Source organism: Panthera pardus, unplaced genomic scaffold, assembly GCF_024362965.1.
Source record: "Panthera pardus isolate Hobbes unplaced genomic scaffold, ASM2436296v1 HiC_scaffold_20, whole genome shotgun sequence".
Lineage (NCBI taxonomy): Eukaryota > Metazoa > Chordata > Mammalia > Carnivora > Felidae > Panthera > Panthera pardus.
The window spans coordinates 6,254,925-6,273,460 of NW_026526766.1; the positions used below are offsets into that span (position 1 = coordinate 6,254,925).

The 18,536-nt window shown below is 43.3% G+C and overlaps 1 protein-coding gene across 2 annotated transcripts in view; it reads right to left on the reverse strand.

Annotated features, from left to right (window-relative positions):
- Positions 1-18,536, reverse strand: part of PDCD1LG2 (programmed cell death 1 ligand 2) — a 58,053-nt gene that overhangs the window by 22,602 nt on the left and 16,915 nt on the right. For both annotated transcript variants that reach the window (XM_019463734.2, XM_019463735.2), the window contains exons 3-4: positions 13,440-13,745; positions 4,562-4,831 (exon numbers count right to left, since the gene is read on the reverse strand). In XM_019463734.2, coding sequence (XP_019319279.2) covers positions 4,562-4,831; positions 13,440-13,745 — 576 coding nt within the window. The remainder of the gene's footprint in view (positions 1-4,561; positions 4,832-13,439; positions 13,746-18,536) is intronic.

Genomic DNA, 18,536 nt, shown 5'->3' on the forward strand with positions numbered 1-18,536 from the left:
CTGTTTGATTTCTGAGCCCATGCTCTTGACCACTGCCAGAGAGTCCCCTCCAGGTCTCCTTGGATGGCTTCACTTCCAGCCCCATAAAAATGTTTTTATAGTTATTTCCTGTGTTCCAATCCCATTGTATTTCCTCATGAAATGCAACAATGGGCTGAGCAGAGGAAACCCTGTTTCAAAAGGAAAATGGACCCATTGCCCTTTTGTTTCTGATCAAGTTAGGATGTTCAGTCATCCATCCTACAAACACTGGAGCACCTCCCACCACCAGACTCTCATTGCTCTATTTGCTTTATTCACTGACTTCTAGAGAAGTTTGTGATGGGTCACAGAATCAGCAATGAGCAACTCAACTGATGAGAATGACCAGAAAAAGGACAGTCATAAAGCAGCTTAAAATGCCAGGAACCGTGGGAGGATGTGTGACTGGTTATTTGTTGCTGGTATTAGTGCTACAAACCAGGGGGTCACTTGACTGCTCTGATCTGGTGGTCCACACAGTCTGTTGGCTGGGATAATGGGACTGTTTTATCAAGGCTAATCCTCCAACCCACTAATCTGACATTAATTGAGCACTTAGTATGGGCAGTGTGTTTTAGCTTAGTATGGGCATACTGTTTTAGCTTTTGCCACAAAGAAGACCCATGTGAACAATTAAAATACAATGAAAGATAAAAGACAAGTATAGTCACAGGCAAACCAAGTCATGGTACAGGTAATCAGTCTTAGAAGAAGAGATAAGGGAAGGACCCCTTTTGCCCTGGGATTATCTAAGCTGCTCTGGAGAGAGGGCAGACTTCAGGGCAGTGAAGAGGGTGAGTAGTTATGTTTTCTGTGGAAGAAACTGCCTGAGCAGAGAAATCATGGGGGTGGGAGAGGTGCCAGAAATCTCAGAGAGCACTGGTGAGGAAGGAGAGCTGACCAGAGCCCAGGAGCCATGTCAGGAGGTAGTAGCATGAATACAATTCTGGGAAGAATAGGTAAATGTAGGCTGAAAGTCTCTAACTGCATGAAAATCTCTCCGTGCCCTTGCCAGTTACATTTATGAGTGATATCCTAGAAGATCCTGAGCTGATGCAGACCCCACGGGCCTCTCCTGTGATTGTTGACTATTCATTCAGCTACACTGACTTCCATGGAAAGAAGAACCACCTTCATTCATTCATAATTTATCACTGGTTCAAGTCTCCAGAGGAATGGTCAGTGTGCCCTTCCTACTTCTCCACCGCAAAGAAAAAAACACTGATGTAATCGGTGGTGCAAAGGCTAGATTCCAGTTATCTCCAAGTTCATCTTACCCAGGCCCCTATTTCCCTGATCCTTCTGGAAAACCACATTCCATCCAAAGTACTGGCCTACACTTAACCAGGCAGGAAATTCCACACAGCAAAGGACAGTTACTCAACAATTCCAAGAAAAACAAATTCCTCTGTGACTGTTAGTATTTAAGCCTCTAAAGCCCTAGTATGAATTAATTGTATCTCAATTTTCATAAGGTGTCAAGTCTGAGGATCTGCACTGTGATAAAAAGAGAGGTAGAGAATGTTAAAGACCAGCTTGCCTAATTCACTATTTTTCCTCAAAGTTGACCCTAAAAATGAGGTGTTTCTAATGTCTTCATTTCTACCAAGATTCTTAGCATGACATCTCTCTTTACTGCCTCACTTTCTCAAATCCATTCAGTTAGAAAGAAGCTGGGCTAACCTTAGTGTTGGAATTGGGTAGTAAAGTGTGGATAGGTTGGGGGGGGGGTTGGTAGAGGGGGTGGCAATGAGAAGGCGGCTGGCTGCCCCTGAAAACTATGTCAGGGAGGGTTTTTTCCTCCTGAAGAAAATCCTGGGAAATTAATGATGAGATGGGGATTGAGTCACTTCAAAGTCCTCAGTCCTGCCAGTTCATGATGAAATATGAATTAATTTGAGATAGAGCAGATATCTTTGATGCCCCAGCTTCTATCCTGTCTGTCCCAGCCCTGATTTCAGCCAGGGATGAATGTAGCTGAATGATGGATGGTTCCAGTCAGGTTCTGATTCACTTCCCCCTGATAGTCTCACCTCAAGCACATGCTGCTTCTGTGCCAGGGTTTCCTCAATGCTGAAGCTTGGTCCTTCTCACTGTTACGTCCAGTGACCCACATGTGGGATTTTTCCTTCTTATCCGCACAGATTTAGGCTCTACTGGATTAAAGGTCCAGCTTCCTAGTGGCAAATGCTTCCATCAAGGGATATGCTCTACTGCACCTAAATTCATAGCTTGAATTCTACCCATGGGTGGACCAGCAGGCAGAGAAAAGAATTTCTCTACTGACAGAGCGATTAGTCTTGATTACCATGAAGAACGTGAGAGCTGCTATCTAATGCAGGCACAGAAGGTTAGGTCTGGAACTCGGGGATCCATGGATTCTCTGATTTTTGTACTTCCACGTTCAGTAATAACAAAGAAAAGGCAACTTCAGCAAGTCAGTCTGTCCCGGGCAAGGCAACCAAGGGCTCGGTGCTCTCAGGGTTGAAAGCGAGTGTCACCAGCCCACTCCCTGCCCCCACTCCTCTGCTCCATCTGAAGTGCTGAGTGAGGGAGATCTAGAATGTGTGGGGATGAGAGAGAGGACAATGATCGGTTATGGCTTGGCATCCACTTCAGCAGCCAGAACTGTAGCTTGTTCTATGAACTCTTGCCTATGAAATCTTGTGAAGAGATACCATATGGCTTCATGGCTGCCTCCCAGCCTGAAGGCTTAGTCACGGGGCTTATAGGGCAAGGGACAGACTGCTGCAGTCCTGTCTCACTTCCTCTTGGCTTCACCTCTAACTTCAGCCACAGCTCGGGAGAAGTCTGGGTGACCTTTGACTTGCTTCATTCACCTCAAATGGGTACTTTGCTTTCTGCCCTGGGATTACTTGACACTACAGGTGCTGGGGGGAACTCACTCAGCCCACATGCATGCATAGCTCCCAGCATGGAGTGCACAGTCCTGCAGACTGCTGTCAACCAACAGGGGTGAAAGGAGATGAACTCCACCTGAAGTGCTTTGAGTGAGCATCGTGGGAGGCCGTCTGTACACTTCCCAGGTGGTCTTTGGGTATTTGAGCTCCCGTTTTGCTGATAGCAACAACTTCAATTCTTGCTTCTGGTCTGAATCTCCTAAGCCTCCCATCCCTGCTCCCTGAGGCCACCACCTAAATACTGGCATGCCACACGCGCTCCTATCGTAGGCTCTGTTTTGTCTAACTAAGACAAAGGGCAAAAAGTGGAATATAATGACAATATTAAAGTTTCTATAAATTATGTCAAATTTAAGCAGTGCTAGGGACTGCCCTTTATTCGGAGATTACATCCTTTTCTGGTACGGTAGCAGAATAATGGCTCCCTCAAAGATGTCCATGTTCTAATCCCTGAAACCAGTGAACGTGTTACCCCACAGGCAAAAAGGGATTTTGCGGATGTGATTATATTAAGGACCTTGAAATGGGAAAATTAACCTGAATTATCAGGTTGGGGGAAGGCATCTAATGCAATTACAAGGGTCCCTACAAGGTGGAAGAGGGAGGCAGGAGAATTAAAGAAAGACGTGATGACAGAAGCAGATGTCTGAGGGATGCAGCTGGTGGCTTGGAAGGTGGAAGAGGACCATGAGCCAAGGAATGCAGAAGCTAGAAAAAACAAGAATATCATTCTCCCTTAGCGCCTCTGCAACCCTGTCGACACTTTGACTGAAGCCCAGTGAAGCCCATTTGGGATTTCTGATTTTCAAAGGTGTAAGCTAATAAATTCGTGTTGTCTCAAGCCCACAAAGTTTGCAGCAGTTTGTTAGATGGGGCAAGAGGAACCTTATGATGAGCTTGGTGAGAAGGTGACCCGTCTCCTAGGGAAGAATTTTGATACTAGGTGTAGAGTTGCTCTTATTTGGCAAATAGATGTTCTTACCCAGCAACTACAAAATAAAACAGACTCCCAAATTGTTTGAAATTTCCCTGGTGCATGAAGTTCTAAAGTATGGGGCACAGAGCCATCAGCAAAGGCTCTGAAAGATTTTACAAAAGGCCAGCTTTCCTTGAAAACCCCATACCCACCTGAGTGTCAGCAGAGCCAGCAAAGTCACATTTATTCTGCTGACTCTCTAGGCACCGTGCCCGAATTACAGTGATTAGCTTTCGTGCTGGCTATTATCTGTTTCCTCTTGAGATTCACCCTCTGCACTTCAACACTGGGTTCTGAGCTCTGAGAGGTTGGCCTTTTTGAAACACATCAGTGGGACTCCCTTGTTCTCTGACTCACAGCTGGGTGCCGCGGATGGGAGGCACAGGCAGGAGCCTGGAGGCTGGGGGGAGTGTGAGGTTGGGGTATTTGTTTCCCTGGCTTCCATCCGGGAACCACCCCAACAGTAGCAGTCACTCCTCTGACTGTTGAAGCCCCAGGGTCCGGCCATAACCTTACTCGCTTCTCGAGATCCTGACCACACCTCCACAAATAGACTTTGTATTACGCTATCCTCCAATTACTCATTCTGAGTATGCCATCTACTTCCTGACTACTGGAGTCGGGAAGGGTGGGCTGCTCTTACCATGAGGGTCTATGACGGCTGAAGTAAGTTCTTTCACGTTAGCATTCCAGAACACACAGCTCACATTTCTGCCGGGGTGTGGCTTTAGTCGCAGAACACTGGTGACCCGGTAGAGGCCTTCAGAGGTCTTGGTGTGGCTGGTGTTGGCAGGGACGCTGACGTTTGGCCAGGACACTTCTGCCAGGGGATAACCTTCAGCCTGGCAGGTGAGCTGTACCTCATCTACCCCTGGGATCTTAAGGATATGAGTGTTTATTTTCTTGTAGGAAGCTGGATAATACAAAAAGAAAAAGAAGCAAGTTTTTCTTTTCTGATTCCTTGAGATCTCCGTACTCACTGCCATGTGAAATGGCTAAAATTATCATTATCAATATTAAGTAATTATGCTTTTAATTTTTTAAACATTTCCTGTGTCCCAGATATCATGCTACTGACATCGAAGGATTTCATTTTTATAATATAACAAAAATGGTGTTGTTGGTATTCCCAATTTTTGTTGGAGGTAACTGAAGCGAGTGAGGTTGAGTATTTTGCCCAGAGTCACCAGGCTTTAATAATTGCTGGAGCCAACATCTGCACATTGGAAGTTTGATTCCAAGTCTCAACAGTGCTTTCCACTATCACACTCTGTGGCTTCCTGTATTCCTGTAAATTATCTTACAACCGGGGACTGGAGAAAAGACAGAAGGTGGTTAAATGAAATCACTAGATAATCCCCACATTCTTGTTTTACTTGGTGCTTCTTCCAACATCTTTTCAGAAGAAAACTTTCTTCCCACTTCCCCTTTTCCTCCCTTCTCTATGAGATTAGGAGGAGAAAAAAATAAAGACCTAGATTCTATCTATAAAGAGTTAAGAATTAGTTATATAACTTACTTATCCTGTACACACACACACACACACACACACACACACACACACCTGTGTATAGTGTATGCTGAGTAAATTAATCCAAAGTGGCTCCCTACCCTCTAAAAAACTGAGATCTAAAATGCATACAAATGACATCGAAAGCAATAAGACACAAGGACAAATTGTTATCTTAGATGATAGCCCCAAATAAAGACATATTAACAACATATGCAGATACCAGGGAGTATGGAAAGTAATCTGTTGGTTTTTGGTGGAGGGAAGTGGAAATGAGTACTAACTTCCATTAGCTAGGAAATTTTTAAGAAACAGAATTTTGATACAATCTTTGTGTTTGTGGCTCAGGTGTGATGAAACCATTTTTTTCTTACTGTTGGGAGGAGTATCAACAGGCACACCCATCCTGAAAAGCAATTTTACATTAAAATCATGAGGACAGCCCTGTGGAAAACATCAAATGTGTATGAGGTAGTAAGTGCTTTCTAGGTGCTAAGCTTCACGCTGTGTGATTTCATGTACTGTGGAAGGGGGAGGAATGTTCAGGCCCCTCTCCACAGTTTTGCCCCTTGAGTACTTCCCTTTGTGTCTCTGTGTGGTGAGTTGCTAATTTGATTAGTTATAGCCAAAGACGCTCACGGGGTCACTGTTCACTGCGGTGAGTGACCTCATCTGGAAGCGTGGTTCACGGTCTGTGGGCCTCTCTTCAAGTTCTTGTCTCCATGCAGTAGAGCATACTCAGTTGGGCCTACTGACCTGCCTGCCTCAAAAAGCTCTGAAATCTTCCTGGCTCACAGTATTCCAGCTTCTGCTTGTGACTGGGTGGGTGGGATGGACTTTATTATCCATGAGGCTGGATAGATGAGTAATTTTAGGGTCTGTTCGGCAAACCTGGACTCTAAGTTAGGATGGGGGTGCAGGAAAAAAGAGGCCCTTATTCTAAGTCATGTTCTCCAGTGTAAATCACCAGAGAAGCCTTAAAGTACCGAGAGGGGAAGGGAGAAAATCATGTGCTCATCCAGGTACTAATTTAACAAATGGAGTTCATTTCCCATTTGACTATTGGTTCTTGTGCGTAGAGCTCACCTGGTCAAGGACTTGGACCAGGGGTCCAAGGAACAGGGGTGAGTGGCTCTAAAACCTGATTCTATCTCCTTGACACACATTATCCCAGTTAGACTCTCCAAGGACCCTATGAGGTAGGTAAAATTCAAAACAGCTGGAATCTGGGGTAGGTAGAGGGACTTGAACTCATGCCAGTCGTGGCCACGTTATTCTGAATTCTGCATTGGAATTGATGATTCTCTCTGTAATTGCAAAAGTCTGGGGATAGAGCAACAGACACAGGAAGGGGGGAGGGGGACGTGTTTTCCCAGGGGGAACTAGGGACACACAGAACTAGTGGAAGATGAGGAGAAGCAGGTTTTGAAGCATCCTGCTGAGGAGTTGAACCGGTTAGACCTACCAGTGTCCTTGAAGCCAATTTTGATCTACCTGTACAAATTCAATAGTATTTGAAGCATGAATTTTTGAGGACTCACCTTATCTCTCATTTTACGTTATTTACCTACACGTATTTTCCCTTGGTTTGATGTCCTCTTATAATCATTTCATCCTATTTTGGTGTAGATTATTTCTGTAAGTTCTGGGGTCTTTGGGGGGATGGAGAAGAATAAATGGGTTCATAGCAGCAATGTGTTGCATATGAAGGTGTGGCTGGTTCTTGCAGGATAGCTCAGAACAAGAAGCTGATCTTGAGGGCCAGGTTGAGAGGTGGTTTCAGAGGTCGGGGGGCCAGGAATCGGGAGGTAGGCTGAGGCTATAATCTGGGATATACAAATGAGGAAGCAGATGAGAGAGATGTTCACTTAAAAGAACCAGCAAGGTTTGGGGAAAGGATGGGAGCCCACAGCCTGCATGTTTACAACATTAAAGACACCTCCACAGCCTCATGCAAATTTGGGAAGTGGCCGAAAATACATATTAGCAACACACAACAGGGAAGCTGGACTAAGGGAGATATTCTTAGGAAAAGATGAGTAAATTTTAGAATTTCAGAGATGAAAGTCATCTTAAAGTTAAAAATAGTCCAACTTCCTACTCTGCAGTTGTTGGGTGTAAGTTTTGTATGTGTCAGGCCAAGATGGTTGTGTTTACTGAACCCTTCTATTTTCTTTTTTGTTTATCCATTATAGTAGAGATGAGTTGAAATCTCCAAACATGACTGAGGATTTATTTCTCCTTTTAGGTCTGTTTTATTTTTGTTTTATATGTTTCGAAGCTATGTTGCTAGATGTACACACATTTAGGATTGTTATGTCTCCCTGTTGTCTTGACTTTATCTTTATGAAGTGTCTCCTTTTATCTTACTAACACTTTTCTGATATTAGTAACCTGCTAGATAACTGACTCTGGGCAAAATACATCGATTAATAGAAGCTCCTACTTTCAGGAGTAGCCATTACCATGATTAGACAATAAGAAAGCTAAACTTTCATTGGAAAGATCATCCTTCTGCCAAGCCAAACTTTGCTTCTGGGCAGCTTCAACCCATTGGTAATTGCCTGGTTTAATAAGACAACATGGGGGCAGCATAGTAGACAGAAGTCTGAAAGGTCTGGCTATGCTGAGCCAAGGGCTGGTTACATGACCTGTCGAGCCTTCTGGTTGTACAATAATACTTATCCTTAACAGAGGTGTTAGGATGATTGAATGACTTAGGTGCCTAGAATATAGCAAAAACTCGGTTAATGTTAGCAATTATTATTCACTGTTGCATATGATCCTTCGGGTGTTTGAAGATAACTGGCAAGATTCCATATCGTCTTTGACTTCTGGGTAAAACATGGCTACTTCCTTCAACCCTATCTCAGAGGACAGTTTTCAGACCAGACTTGGATTCACTTTCTTTGCCAGTATAACATGACCTATATTCCAGACTTTAAGCAGCACAAAGTATAGTGGGACTAATTATTTCCTATGTGTGGAGCACATTTTAGGCCCAACACAGGGTTTTAATACAGTCTAAGGTCATGAGATCAATTTTACTAAATGAATGATCTAGGAGACTCCTGCAGGCTATCTCCCCAGGCTCCTGACAGCCAATAGGAGGCATGGTGGGAAGACTGGAGGGCAAGCGGGAGGGAGAAGTCGGGGTATTTCTCCCCTATGGTCTATGCTATAGGAGCCTCTCCACCAGCACCCACATCTCTTCCTCGGCTCCTGCTACCACTGGATGGGCCCGTTGTGGTTCTAGCGTCTGTAGAATGACCTTGGCCTCTGAACTCCAGTACTCCTGCCTTCCCCCTCTCCCTCCAGTCCAGTGCGGGCAACAGCTTCTTGCTCTTGCTAATTGCCGATTTGCCACACTGTTCCCAGGTTGGCTGTTCAGTCTGTTCCATCAAAAGAATTGCTATTTTCTGATTGAAATTTCTACTGGTTTAAATGGTTTTTGTTTCCCTGGTCGTCTCTCACTATATGATCCCTATGCTACTGGCAACTCTAGCATTTCTGAAATAAAGAAAAAGCTGCACATTGTATTATTTGCTCTATCATAATGATAGTAATTAAGGTGAAAAAAATATAGTTTTACAAATACCTCGGTCTTAACAGAACATAGGCGGGTTTATAGTAATTGCTGAAATAAATCTTTTAGGCTTGCTCCCAATTTGTCTGTTAAATGAGCTGCAGAGGAACCTCAGGTTAAATAGTTTGTAAGTTGCAGGCACTTTTCCTCATTTCAGAATTCAGGACATTGTTTTCTTAATTCCAGCTTTCCTTATTACCCTTTTGTTTCCCCAAGTGGGGAAAGGCACTGAAAGGAGAGATTTAGCCCTATTAGTAAGTGTCTTAAGCAAATGCTTTCTCTAGGTCCAGAGGCTGTCATTATCTTTTCCAGGCTGCATCACTTCCCTTGGGCTGTTCCCCCCCACCCCACCCATGCCCTTTGTCTTGCCCTCCTTAGGGTGAAGGCCATTGTGAGAGAAAAATGGAAGCCTTGCCACCTCCTTCCTCGACTTGCTCAAGCTGTATGCCCATGGAGCTTGGGGCTTTTTCACCGGTTGGAAACACTTCTGTGAGCCTCAGCCTGTTCTGGGGGTTGGCCGTCTCCCATTCCCATCTCCCACCCTGCCTGGAGACTTCAGGCTGCTTTGGCTCTTCTGTTCTTATGACTTGTTCTGGGACTGTCTGGGATCTTTTGCATAGGCCAGTTCTCAACCTGAGGGCGCAAGCCCTGGCCTCTCTGGACTCTCGGGGTCACGGTGCTCTTCTCTTAGGCCATGCTCCATGACCTCCCTCGGACAGGTTACTCACAGTCCTGTAGTGGCAGCCTTCCCCTTCAGAAACCTCTCTTCTGGACTCTCGAGCCACTCTACCTAGTATTGACTTTCCTGTACTTTTGAAGTTAGCGCTCTTTTCACTATATTTCATATGAAATATTGCCTGGACGTCCAAGAAGTTGCTATAAACCTGTTTTCAAGTTTATGCCATAGATGAGGCATTTTAAGGAAAAAGCACATCCTTCCTCTAGTCCTGTTTCGTTGAAGCAAATCCTTACTAAGGTCCCAAATCTCCCCTGCTTTCTCCAGAGACCCCTGATCAGGTTAGAATACTCTCAGCTGACGGTCTTCAGCTTTTCCTGTTATTGCCTGCATTCCTTCTAAAAGGACTTGGATGCAGTATGCCCCTTCTCACACGTCTTAGGTCGGTTCTTAAAAATTTTCCTAAGTTTCGGGGCGCCCGGGTGGCTCAGTCGGTTGAGCGTCCGACTTCGGCTCAGGTCATGATCTCGCTGTCCGTGAGTCCGAGCCCCGCGTCGGGCTCTGTGCTGACAGCTCAGAGCCTGAAGCCTGCTTCGGATTCTGTGTCTCCCTCTCTCTCTGACCCTCTCCCATTCATGCTCTGTCTCTGTCTCAAAAATAAATAAACATTAAAAAAAATTAAAAAAAAATTTTCCTAAGTTTCTATATTGGGAAAATAGATTATGTTTAGCATTTTGTAAATATTTATATTTTAAGTAAAACAATGATTTGACTCTTACAGATGTATCTAATGCTGTCTAGAGGGCAAAAGATAGCTAGATATCTTTCACACATGCCACCATCTGTGGAAAAATATATACAAAAATTCTCCTCTAATGGTCCGAGCTTTACACGGTTTCTCTTTCACACTGTGTCATTCTGTGACCCTCCGCTCCCATGCCACTTTTTATGCAGGATTTTATCCTAATGCAACATGTTTGGAAGTTCTTTTATTGATTATCCTTATGTTTCTTTGCAACAACAAAATACATCTCGCTCTTGAGGGTCGGTTTTTTCCTTGTGATCACGAGGCTTCAAGTGTTCATAGTTTTCTTGTGCACTGAAATCTAATTTCTGAGGCACCTGGGTGGCTCAGTTGGTTAAGCAACCAACTTCAGCTCAGGTCATGATCTGGCATTGGTGAGTTCGGGCCCCGCATCAGGCTCTGTGCTGACAGCTTGGAGCCTGGAGCCTGCTTCAGATTCTGGGTCTCCCTCTCTCTCTGTTGCTCCCCTGCTCATGATCTTCCTGTCTGTCTCTCTCTCAAAAATAAATAAAAACCTTTAAAATACTAAAAAAAGGAAATCTCATTTCTATTATTATCAGCACATGTAAGATCCAGATGTAAAAATGGTGATAATGATTAAGCATAAAAGGGCAAGTTGACTAGAAATGTATCTCTTAATAGGATGGATGGGGTTCTCTTTTTCAACTTGTCCACTTATCTGAGGATGTATATGACTTTGTGGTTGGAATGAGGCAAGGGTAAGCATCGGTTCTATTTCTGACTTTCCGTTTTTGTGGCAAGAAGGGCTTACTCATGTGAATAAGTAAGTGGGAGTAGAAGCAGTTTTGTTACAGGAATGTCACTTCATTATGATTTACATGGAAAAAAAAACTATTTCATTTTTTGCTATCATCTATTAACTCTATTAGGGCCTTCTCCAAATTTGTTGAACACAGAACTTGATACCACTTATTTTTCAGAAGTATTTATTAGTCTTTAAAGTTTGATATGGTATCAATATTTCTAATCACTCTTTTGGTCAGCGCCATGTTTTTCTATGCCCCAGGGCAATGCACCATATTCACGATGGGTGAGAGGCACACTTTTTATGAAGTGGAAGAAGGCAATGATCAAAGAGGAAGTGTTTTAGGGGAACCCCAAGAGACTTGCCTGGAAGGCGTATTCTCAGGCACACTCAATTTGGGGAAAGAGTAGTTGGGGAAGATTAGGAATTAGAAACTCATTTCCTAAAACTGTCTTCATATATCCATATACCTTAGTATAGTTTTCGTATATCCATCTACCTTAGTTCAAAGACCATCAATGATCTAAAGAATAAATAATTCGGATTTAAGGAATTAACCTGTTCCACACCTGAGTCATCCCTGAGCTAGGTGACGAAGCTGGCAGAGTGGCTTTCCAGGAATGAATGGCAGCTTTCAATTGGACAGAAAGCATGAAATGACTGGCCCCCAATTGCCCAGAGACCCTAGATGCATTACAGCACTTAAATAGAGATTAACAAACATGGAGTCAGGGAGTGAGGGGTGAAGATACTGAACACATTAGGAGATCATGACAATGTAGAGCCCTCTTTCTTCCCATTAATTGAACTCAGGCTAACTTCAAAGTTGTAGCATTCATTCCAGTTCTGGGTGTAGGAAATGCAGTGAAGGTGGAAGTCAGTTACATCCAAGCACATGACTTTCCTGATGACTTATTGATGGCTGAGATGAGAGGAGGCCTTTAAACCGACTCCCTGGACACTCACCATGTGCCAAGCACCATGCTCAGTTCTCTATGTTCATTATCTCAATTTTTACAATAATCCTATGTGGTAGGTGCTACTATTGTTATCCTTTTACAAATAAGAAAAATGTGAGATTATGAAAGGTGAAATAACCTGCCCAAGGCCACAGGTGGAAACAACATTCACCCTTATGTCTAACCCTTCTAGTTTGTCCTTCTTTGTGCCAGATCATAAAGTTACAACATTGCTGCCAAGGTCAATGGTCTTTAGGGACCAAAGTCTATGGACTTTCCAGAAGACAGAACAGATCCTCTGAGGCCTAATGGGTGAGATTGGAAGGGGACAGAGAAAAAACCCAGAGCAGTCCGGGCAGGATGAAAAACACAAGCTGATGAACAGAGCCAAATCTGTTGTTCTTTTATGGTCTTTTCCAAAATGACCTTTTCCAGAACAAACACGAACTTGAAGATTCTCTTCGGATTTAGGTTCTTGGCTTGTATCGGGGTAAGGAGAGCCCTTAACCTAGAGGAATGGGGACAGCTATTGACTTAACGGGGCTCCCCCAGCCTACCCACTTGACTTCTCTGGACTTTAGCTGCTTCATCTGCAATAGGTGAAGCTTGGACAAGAGCAGTGTTTTCCAAACTTCTTAAACTGTGACCCAGAGTGAGCAAAAATATTTTACATCACAAACCAACACACACACACACACACACACACACACACACACACACCTCTGAAACAAGAGTGTCACAAGACAACACTCAGCCCTACTATGTGATGCCTTCTGATCTATTCATTTTGCTCATTCATTTTATTGGGAAAAAGACACCTACCTGGTTGCTACTCACTAAATTGATACTTCCATCCATTAATGGTTGGCAAACCATGGCTTAAAAAACTCTGGACCAGAGGAATGAGCTTCTCTCAAAGAGGAGCTTAACAATCAGGTCAGTGTTGTTCCTTTGGAGGACTGTGGGCAAGGCAGGGCTTAGCTTTGGTGTCCTCCCGCCTTTCAGGGACGCATTTCCTGCCTTCCCTCCAGACCCACATTATTCTTGCAACTCCTGCCCCTATTTCCCCTCACCTCAGCTGCGTTACACTCGGAGATTAAAAAATACTTCTGCGCAGGTGCTTCTGTTTTCTCTAAGACTGCCCGGTCTCTTTGTAACCATCTCCCAGTTTTTGCTTGTGCCGATGCCTCCAAAGATTCTCGTCCTTGAAACTACTCACCTTTGACTTTCAGAGTCAGGTACTTATAGTCCCCGGCGACCCTATAGATGATCAGGCAGCGATACTGTCCTGCATCACTCACTTGCACCCGAGAGATGTGGAATAAGGCCTTCCCCAGAGACAGATGCTCCTCCAGCAAAGTGGCTCTTTCGCTGTGCAAAGATGTATTGTTTTCCACCTTCTGCAGACTGGCCCTTAAGTCCTTGAGTTCCACATGACCTTCAGTGTCAAAACTACACTCCAGGGTCACATTGCTGCCGTAGTCTACTGTGTACAGTTCCTGGGAGACCATCACTGTGAATAAAGCTGAACAGAACACAAAACATTCTCCCATTGTCTGCCTTCACATTTCAGTTCCATGCCGAGTGGGAGCTGAGGAGACCCATCACACCCCCATTTTCCAGGAGACACCTGTCACGCATTGGGCAGTCCTTTGGGCTCTTTCTCTGCTGTGCCCTATTCTGTCTGGGCAAGAGTGGAATTCTGGATCCACTGTTGTGAGGTAGTTCTCTTCTCTCAACCCTCCACAACTGTGGAGCTGATGGCTCGCCTGTCAGCTATTACCCAGACTCATTTTCTCCATATGGATCAAATTATATCATTCCCTGCCAAATACTACCTCCCCTCACAAGTGATAGTAATAGTAACAACTATCATTTGTTGAGTTCTTAGTATATGCTAGGCATCTGCTAACAGATTTTGTCCTCCCAGGAAGCCAGCAAGGTAGAGCCATCCTCTTTTTAGAAAATGAAACTGAGGCACAGAAAAGTAGCCAGGATCAGACCCAGGTATGTCCCTAGTGCCCTCACCCATCGCATCATACAACCCCATTGGAGAAGTTTATTTTCTGTCAATAAGGAGAAGAGAGGAATAGAACTAATGTTTAGTGTATGCCTATTATGCACCAGGCACTGTGCTAGGCTCGTTATTCTTTTTTTTTTTAATGTTTATTTATTTTTGAGATAGAGAGAGGCAGAGTGTGAGTGGGGAAGGGGCAGAGAGACAGGGAGACACAGAATCTGAAGCTGGCTCCAGGCTCTGAGCTGTCAGCACAGAGCCTGATGTGGGGCTCAAACTCACGGACTATGAGATCATGACCTGAGCCAAAGTCGGATGCTTAACCGACTGAGCCACCCAGGCACCCCAAGTGCTAGGCTTGTTATAACTATGCCACTTAATCCTGAAAATGTAACCATGAAATATGTATTATTATTACTGTTTTATAGTTGAAAAAACTGGCTCAAAGTGATTCACTCTAGGACACACAATTAGTAAAGTTAAAATTTAGAGCCAGTTAGATGTTTGACTTAAAAATCAATAGTTTCTACTGCAAAGGTATTTCCCAAAATATGAGGCACCTATGAAGCACATGAAATAATTTTATCTAGGGTAGAATTAAGGCCTAAAGGGAACTGAATTACCCAGAGAGAAATTTATTTCCTCTTCAATTCTACTTCAGTCTTTCAAACAACATATAATTTGCAATTAGACTCTCACACCTCCAACAATCGCTATTTCTTCTTTTAATAAAACAGGAAGTTCCCAGGCAGATACTGTAGATCTGGGTAGAATTTAATAACACTACTTTTGTTGCACTTTTTTTTGTTCATATCCTCTATTTACCAGTAACAGTGATACTATACTGGTTTTCCATTTACCCCAGGGGTATACCATTTTGTTCAAAAAATTAAAGCTGAGTTGATTTAAAGAATCCCATAAAAGCAATAGCATGAAGAGTGGTAAAGCAAAGTAAAATGAACGAAGGTGGTGTATGCATGAATAAAGTGTGGGCAACTGTAGAAAATTATGCTGCCTCCATCATTAACGGATGGATATTCATTATGACCGAGGTGCAGCAAGATCTTAAAGTCATTTCTGAATCCTGACAAAAGATTAGATAAAACTGTATTCAGGAGAGCTTCCTTCATTCATCCATTAATTTGATTAGTCAAAACATCCATTCAACACATACTTGGGGATGGGATCTAAGCAGATGCTACTCAAGGAGTTTTTACCATTATGAAAAGTGGTACAGTTAGAGCATGGGATTTAGTGACAGATGAACCTTGACTAGTATTGAGACTATGAGTGCTTTGATCTTGAACATGTCATTTAGCTCTGTGAGTCTTTGCTTCTTTATCTATACAGGTGTAAGGTTAGAATCTGCATCTAAGTATTGTGGGGGAAAACTAGGCAAAATAGCACATATGAAGTGCCTTATTTTGGCAGGTAGCAGGCAGTCAGTAAACATCAGTTCCTTTCTTTTGTACCATGTTTTAATTCTTGGGGAAGTGGTAATCCACCTATGCAATACATGGCCTTTCTTTATTGACCACGATATTTTATCAACCAGGACAGCCCATTCCCTGACCATCTTGGGCAACAGATTTTACAGTATACGTAAATTTTGGGTTTCCTGTTGCTTGAAGGATTCACATGGCAATTTCTCTTCTGACTTGAGTTTCTCCTTCTACTATCCTGCAAGACTTTGAAGGCAGTGACCAGGTTGAGTCTGTTTTGGTATCTCCAGTGCCTAGCACATACTAAGTTCCAGTTAAAGGCAAATAAATGACAGAAAGAGGGAGAAGAAGAAGAAAGGACAAGCCTAACCATACTCACTTCTGTTTTCCTCTCATCAAACTGCAACTTACCCAAATTGCACAGACTGTCATTCTTAATCATCACACAGCAAACTTGATAGTTATGCACAAAACTTGACATTTATCGAAAATGATTGGCAAGTTTATATCTTGCCTCCAAACCCGATTTCAATCATGACCAGAACATGAAGGTGACTTTCTAACAGTGCTAGAGTTCATATCTGCCCAGCATTCTGTGGTGCAGGATGGGGCGGGGGCAGGTGTATAACATGAGGGCCTCTCTGTAAAACACTGTTAATCACACCTGCATTTGCTTGGACAGATTGAGAAGACTCTGGAATGACACGTGTGGAAAGAGATTTGTGCTTCTGAATTTCCTGCATGATTCCATTTCATGAAATCCACTGAACACCTGAGAGTAATACCTCTCACCCTGGGTCTCCATAATAGGACCCTCTTAAGGGTAGACCCCTTGATGATGGGAACCATCTCCAAACTTTGAGTTATGAAGTCCCCCTATAACCAAGACAGAGCTATCTGCTATCAAATGCACTCTGGCCTGAAGAGTACTATTTACTTATTCTTTCACCAAATGTATAGTAACCATCTTCTGTGTGCCAGATGCAGGGATTTACTCTTACTCTCCTTCTGTTATCTTATTACACATGATAAAGCAGGAAACAGGGAAGAGAAATGGGGCTTACGAGAAAGTTCAGTCCCTGAATCTGAGATATAACAAGTGTCAGAAGACTTTGGGTGTTGCCTCTATTGAATTTATTTAACAAATTTATTTACCACACTTAGGCTTTCTTCTCATGACAGAGAGAGACAGTCTGTAACTTCCTCTGGAACTCCCCATAGCAGAGGGCAGAACTCCCCTCTTTACGCTCTGGGCCTTTGACAAAAATCCATTTTCTGCTTGCTTCTCTCCTCTGCCTTCTACAGAGTGTGTGTGCAGGGGCTGTGGCATAAAGTACGTTACCTCTTAGGCAGGTGAACAGTTTTCACTTTATGTTCACAGGAGGAAAGAGCAATTAGCAAACATGAATCAAATATCTGATGGCCCAGGGTAACTGGAGGATGAGTTCTTATTTGGTGTAGTTTTGTCTCAAAGCTTCTAAGACATGCAAAGCTTTGAGCTTGATTATCATATAAAAATGAGTTTAGGAAATGAAATACACGTTTAAAATCCCAAATTATTCTTGCTTATTGTAAATTGCAGAGGAGATAAAAACATGTTTGCAAACAACTGTGTGAAGATATTTTTCTCAAGCCTCGATGCACAGCGGAATCACTAAGCAGAGTGCCTCAACTCTGGCCGTCATTGGAATCACCTGAAAGACTTTTTTAAAAATACCAGGCCCCACCTTGGATCCTTTATTTTTATTTATTTATTTATTTATTTATTTATTTATTTTAATATATGAAATTTATTGTAAAATTGGTTTCCATACAACACCCAGTGCTCATCCCAAAAGGTGCCCTCCTCAATACCCATCACCCACCCTCCCCTCCCTCCCACCCCCCATCAACCCTCAGTTTGTTCTCAGTTTTTAAGAGTCTCTTATGCTTTGGCTCTTTCCCACTCTAACCTCTTTTTTTTTGTTTTTTCTCCTTCCCCTCCCCCATGGGTTCCTGTTAAGTTTCTCAGGATCCACATAAGAGTGAACACATATGGTATCTGTCTTTCTCTGTATGGCTTATTTCACTTAGCATCACACTCTCCAGTTCCATCCATGTTGCTACAAAGGGCCATATTTCATTCTTTCTCATTGCCACGTAGTATTCCATTGTGTATATAAACCACAATTTCTTTATCCATTCATCAGTTGATGGACATTTAGGCTCTTTCCATAATTTGGCTATTGTTGAGAGTGCTGCTATAAACATTGGGGTACAAGTGCTCCTGTGCATCAGCACTGCTAGGAATTTACCCAAGGGATACAGGAGTACCACCTTGGATCCTGTAAATATAAATTCTAATTCTTTTGTGAGGCCAGCATCAATTTTAAAACAAAATTTCCTTCAGAGCGTCTAACGTGTAGAGGTATTGAGAACCACTGGTTAGATCAATAAAACATCTGCACACACAAACGCCTTTTACTGTCCTGCCTTTCAAAGTGCCCTCAGCTTTACCTCGGAGCAAGTTAGGAATTTAGAATCTCAAGCCGTGCCTCAGACTAGAGAAGCAGACTCTGCACTCCAACAAATTTGAGTTGAGTCATGTCAACATTCATGTCTGGGAAACAAGAGTTCTAACATTAGCCCGCGTTTGGACTGTTACTGGGAAGCAGAGAGATAGCTAACATTTATTGAACACAATGAGCCAGACACTGAGCTAACCTTTACATCAGCGTCTCACTTGATGTTCCCCAAACTCTGCAAGGTGGGAGTTACCATGCCTGTCTTATGATGGGGAAATGTAGGCTTACAGAAGTGATACCACTTGCCCAAGACCAAAGAATGGCAGCTCATGGAGTGGGGATTTCAGCTCAGA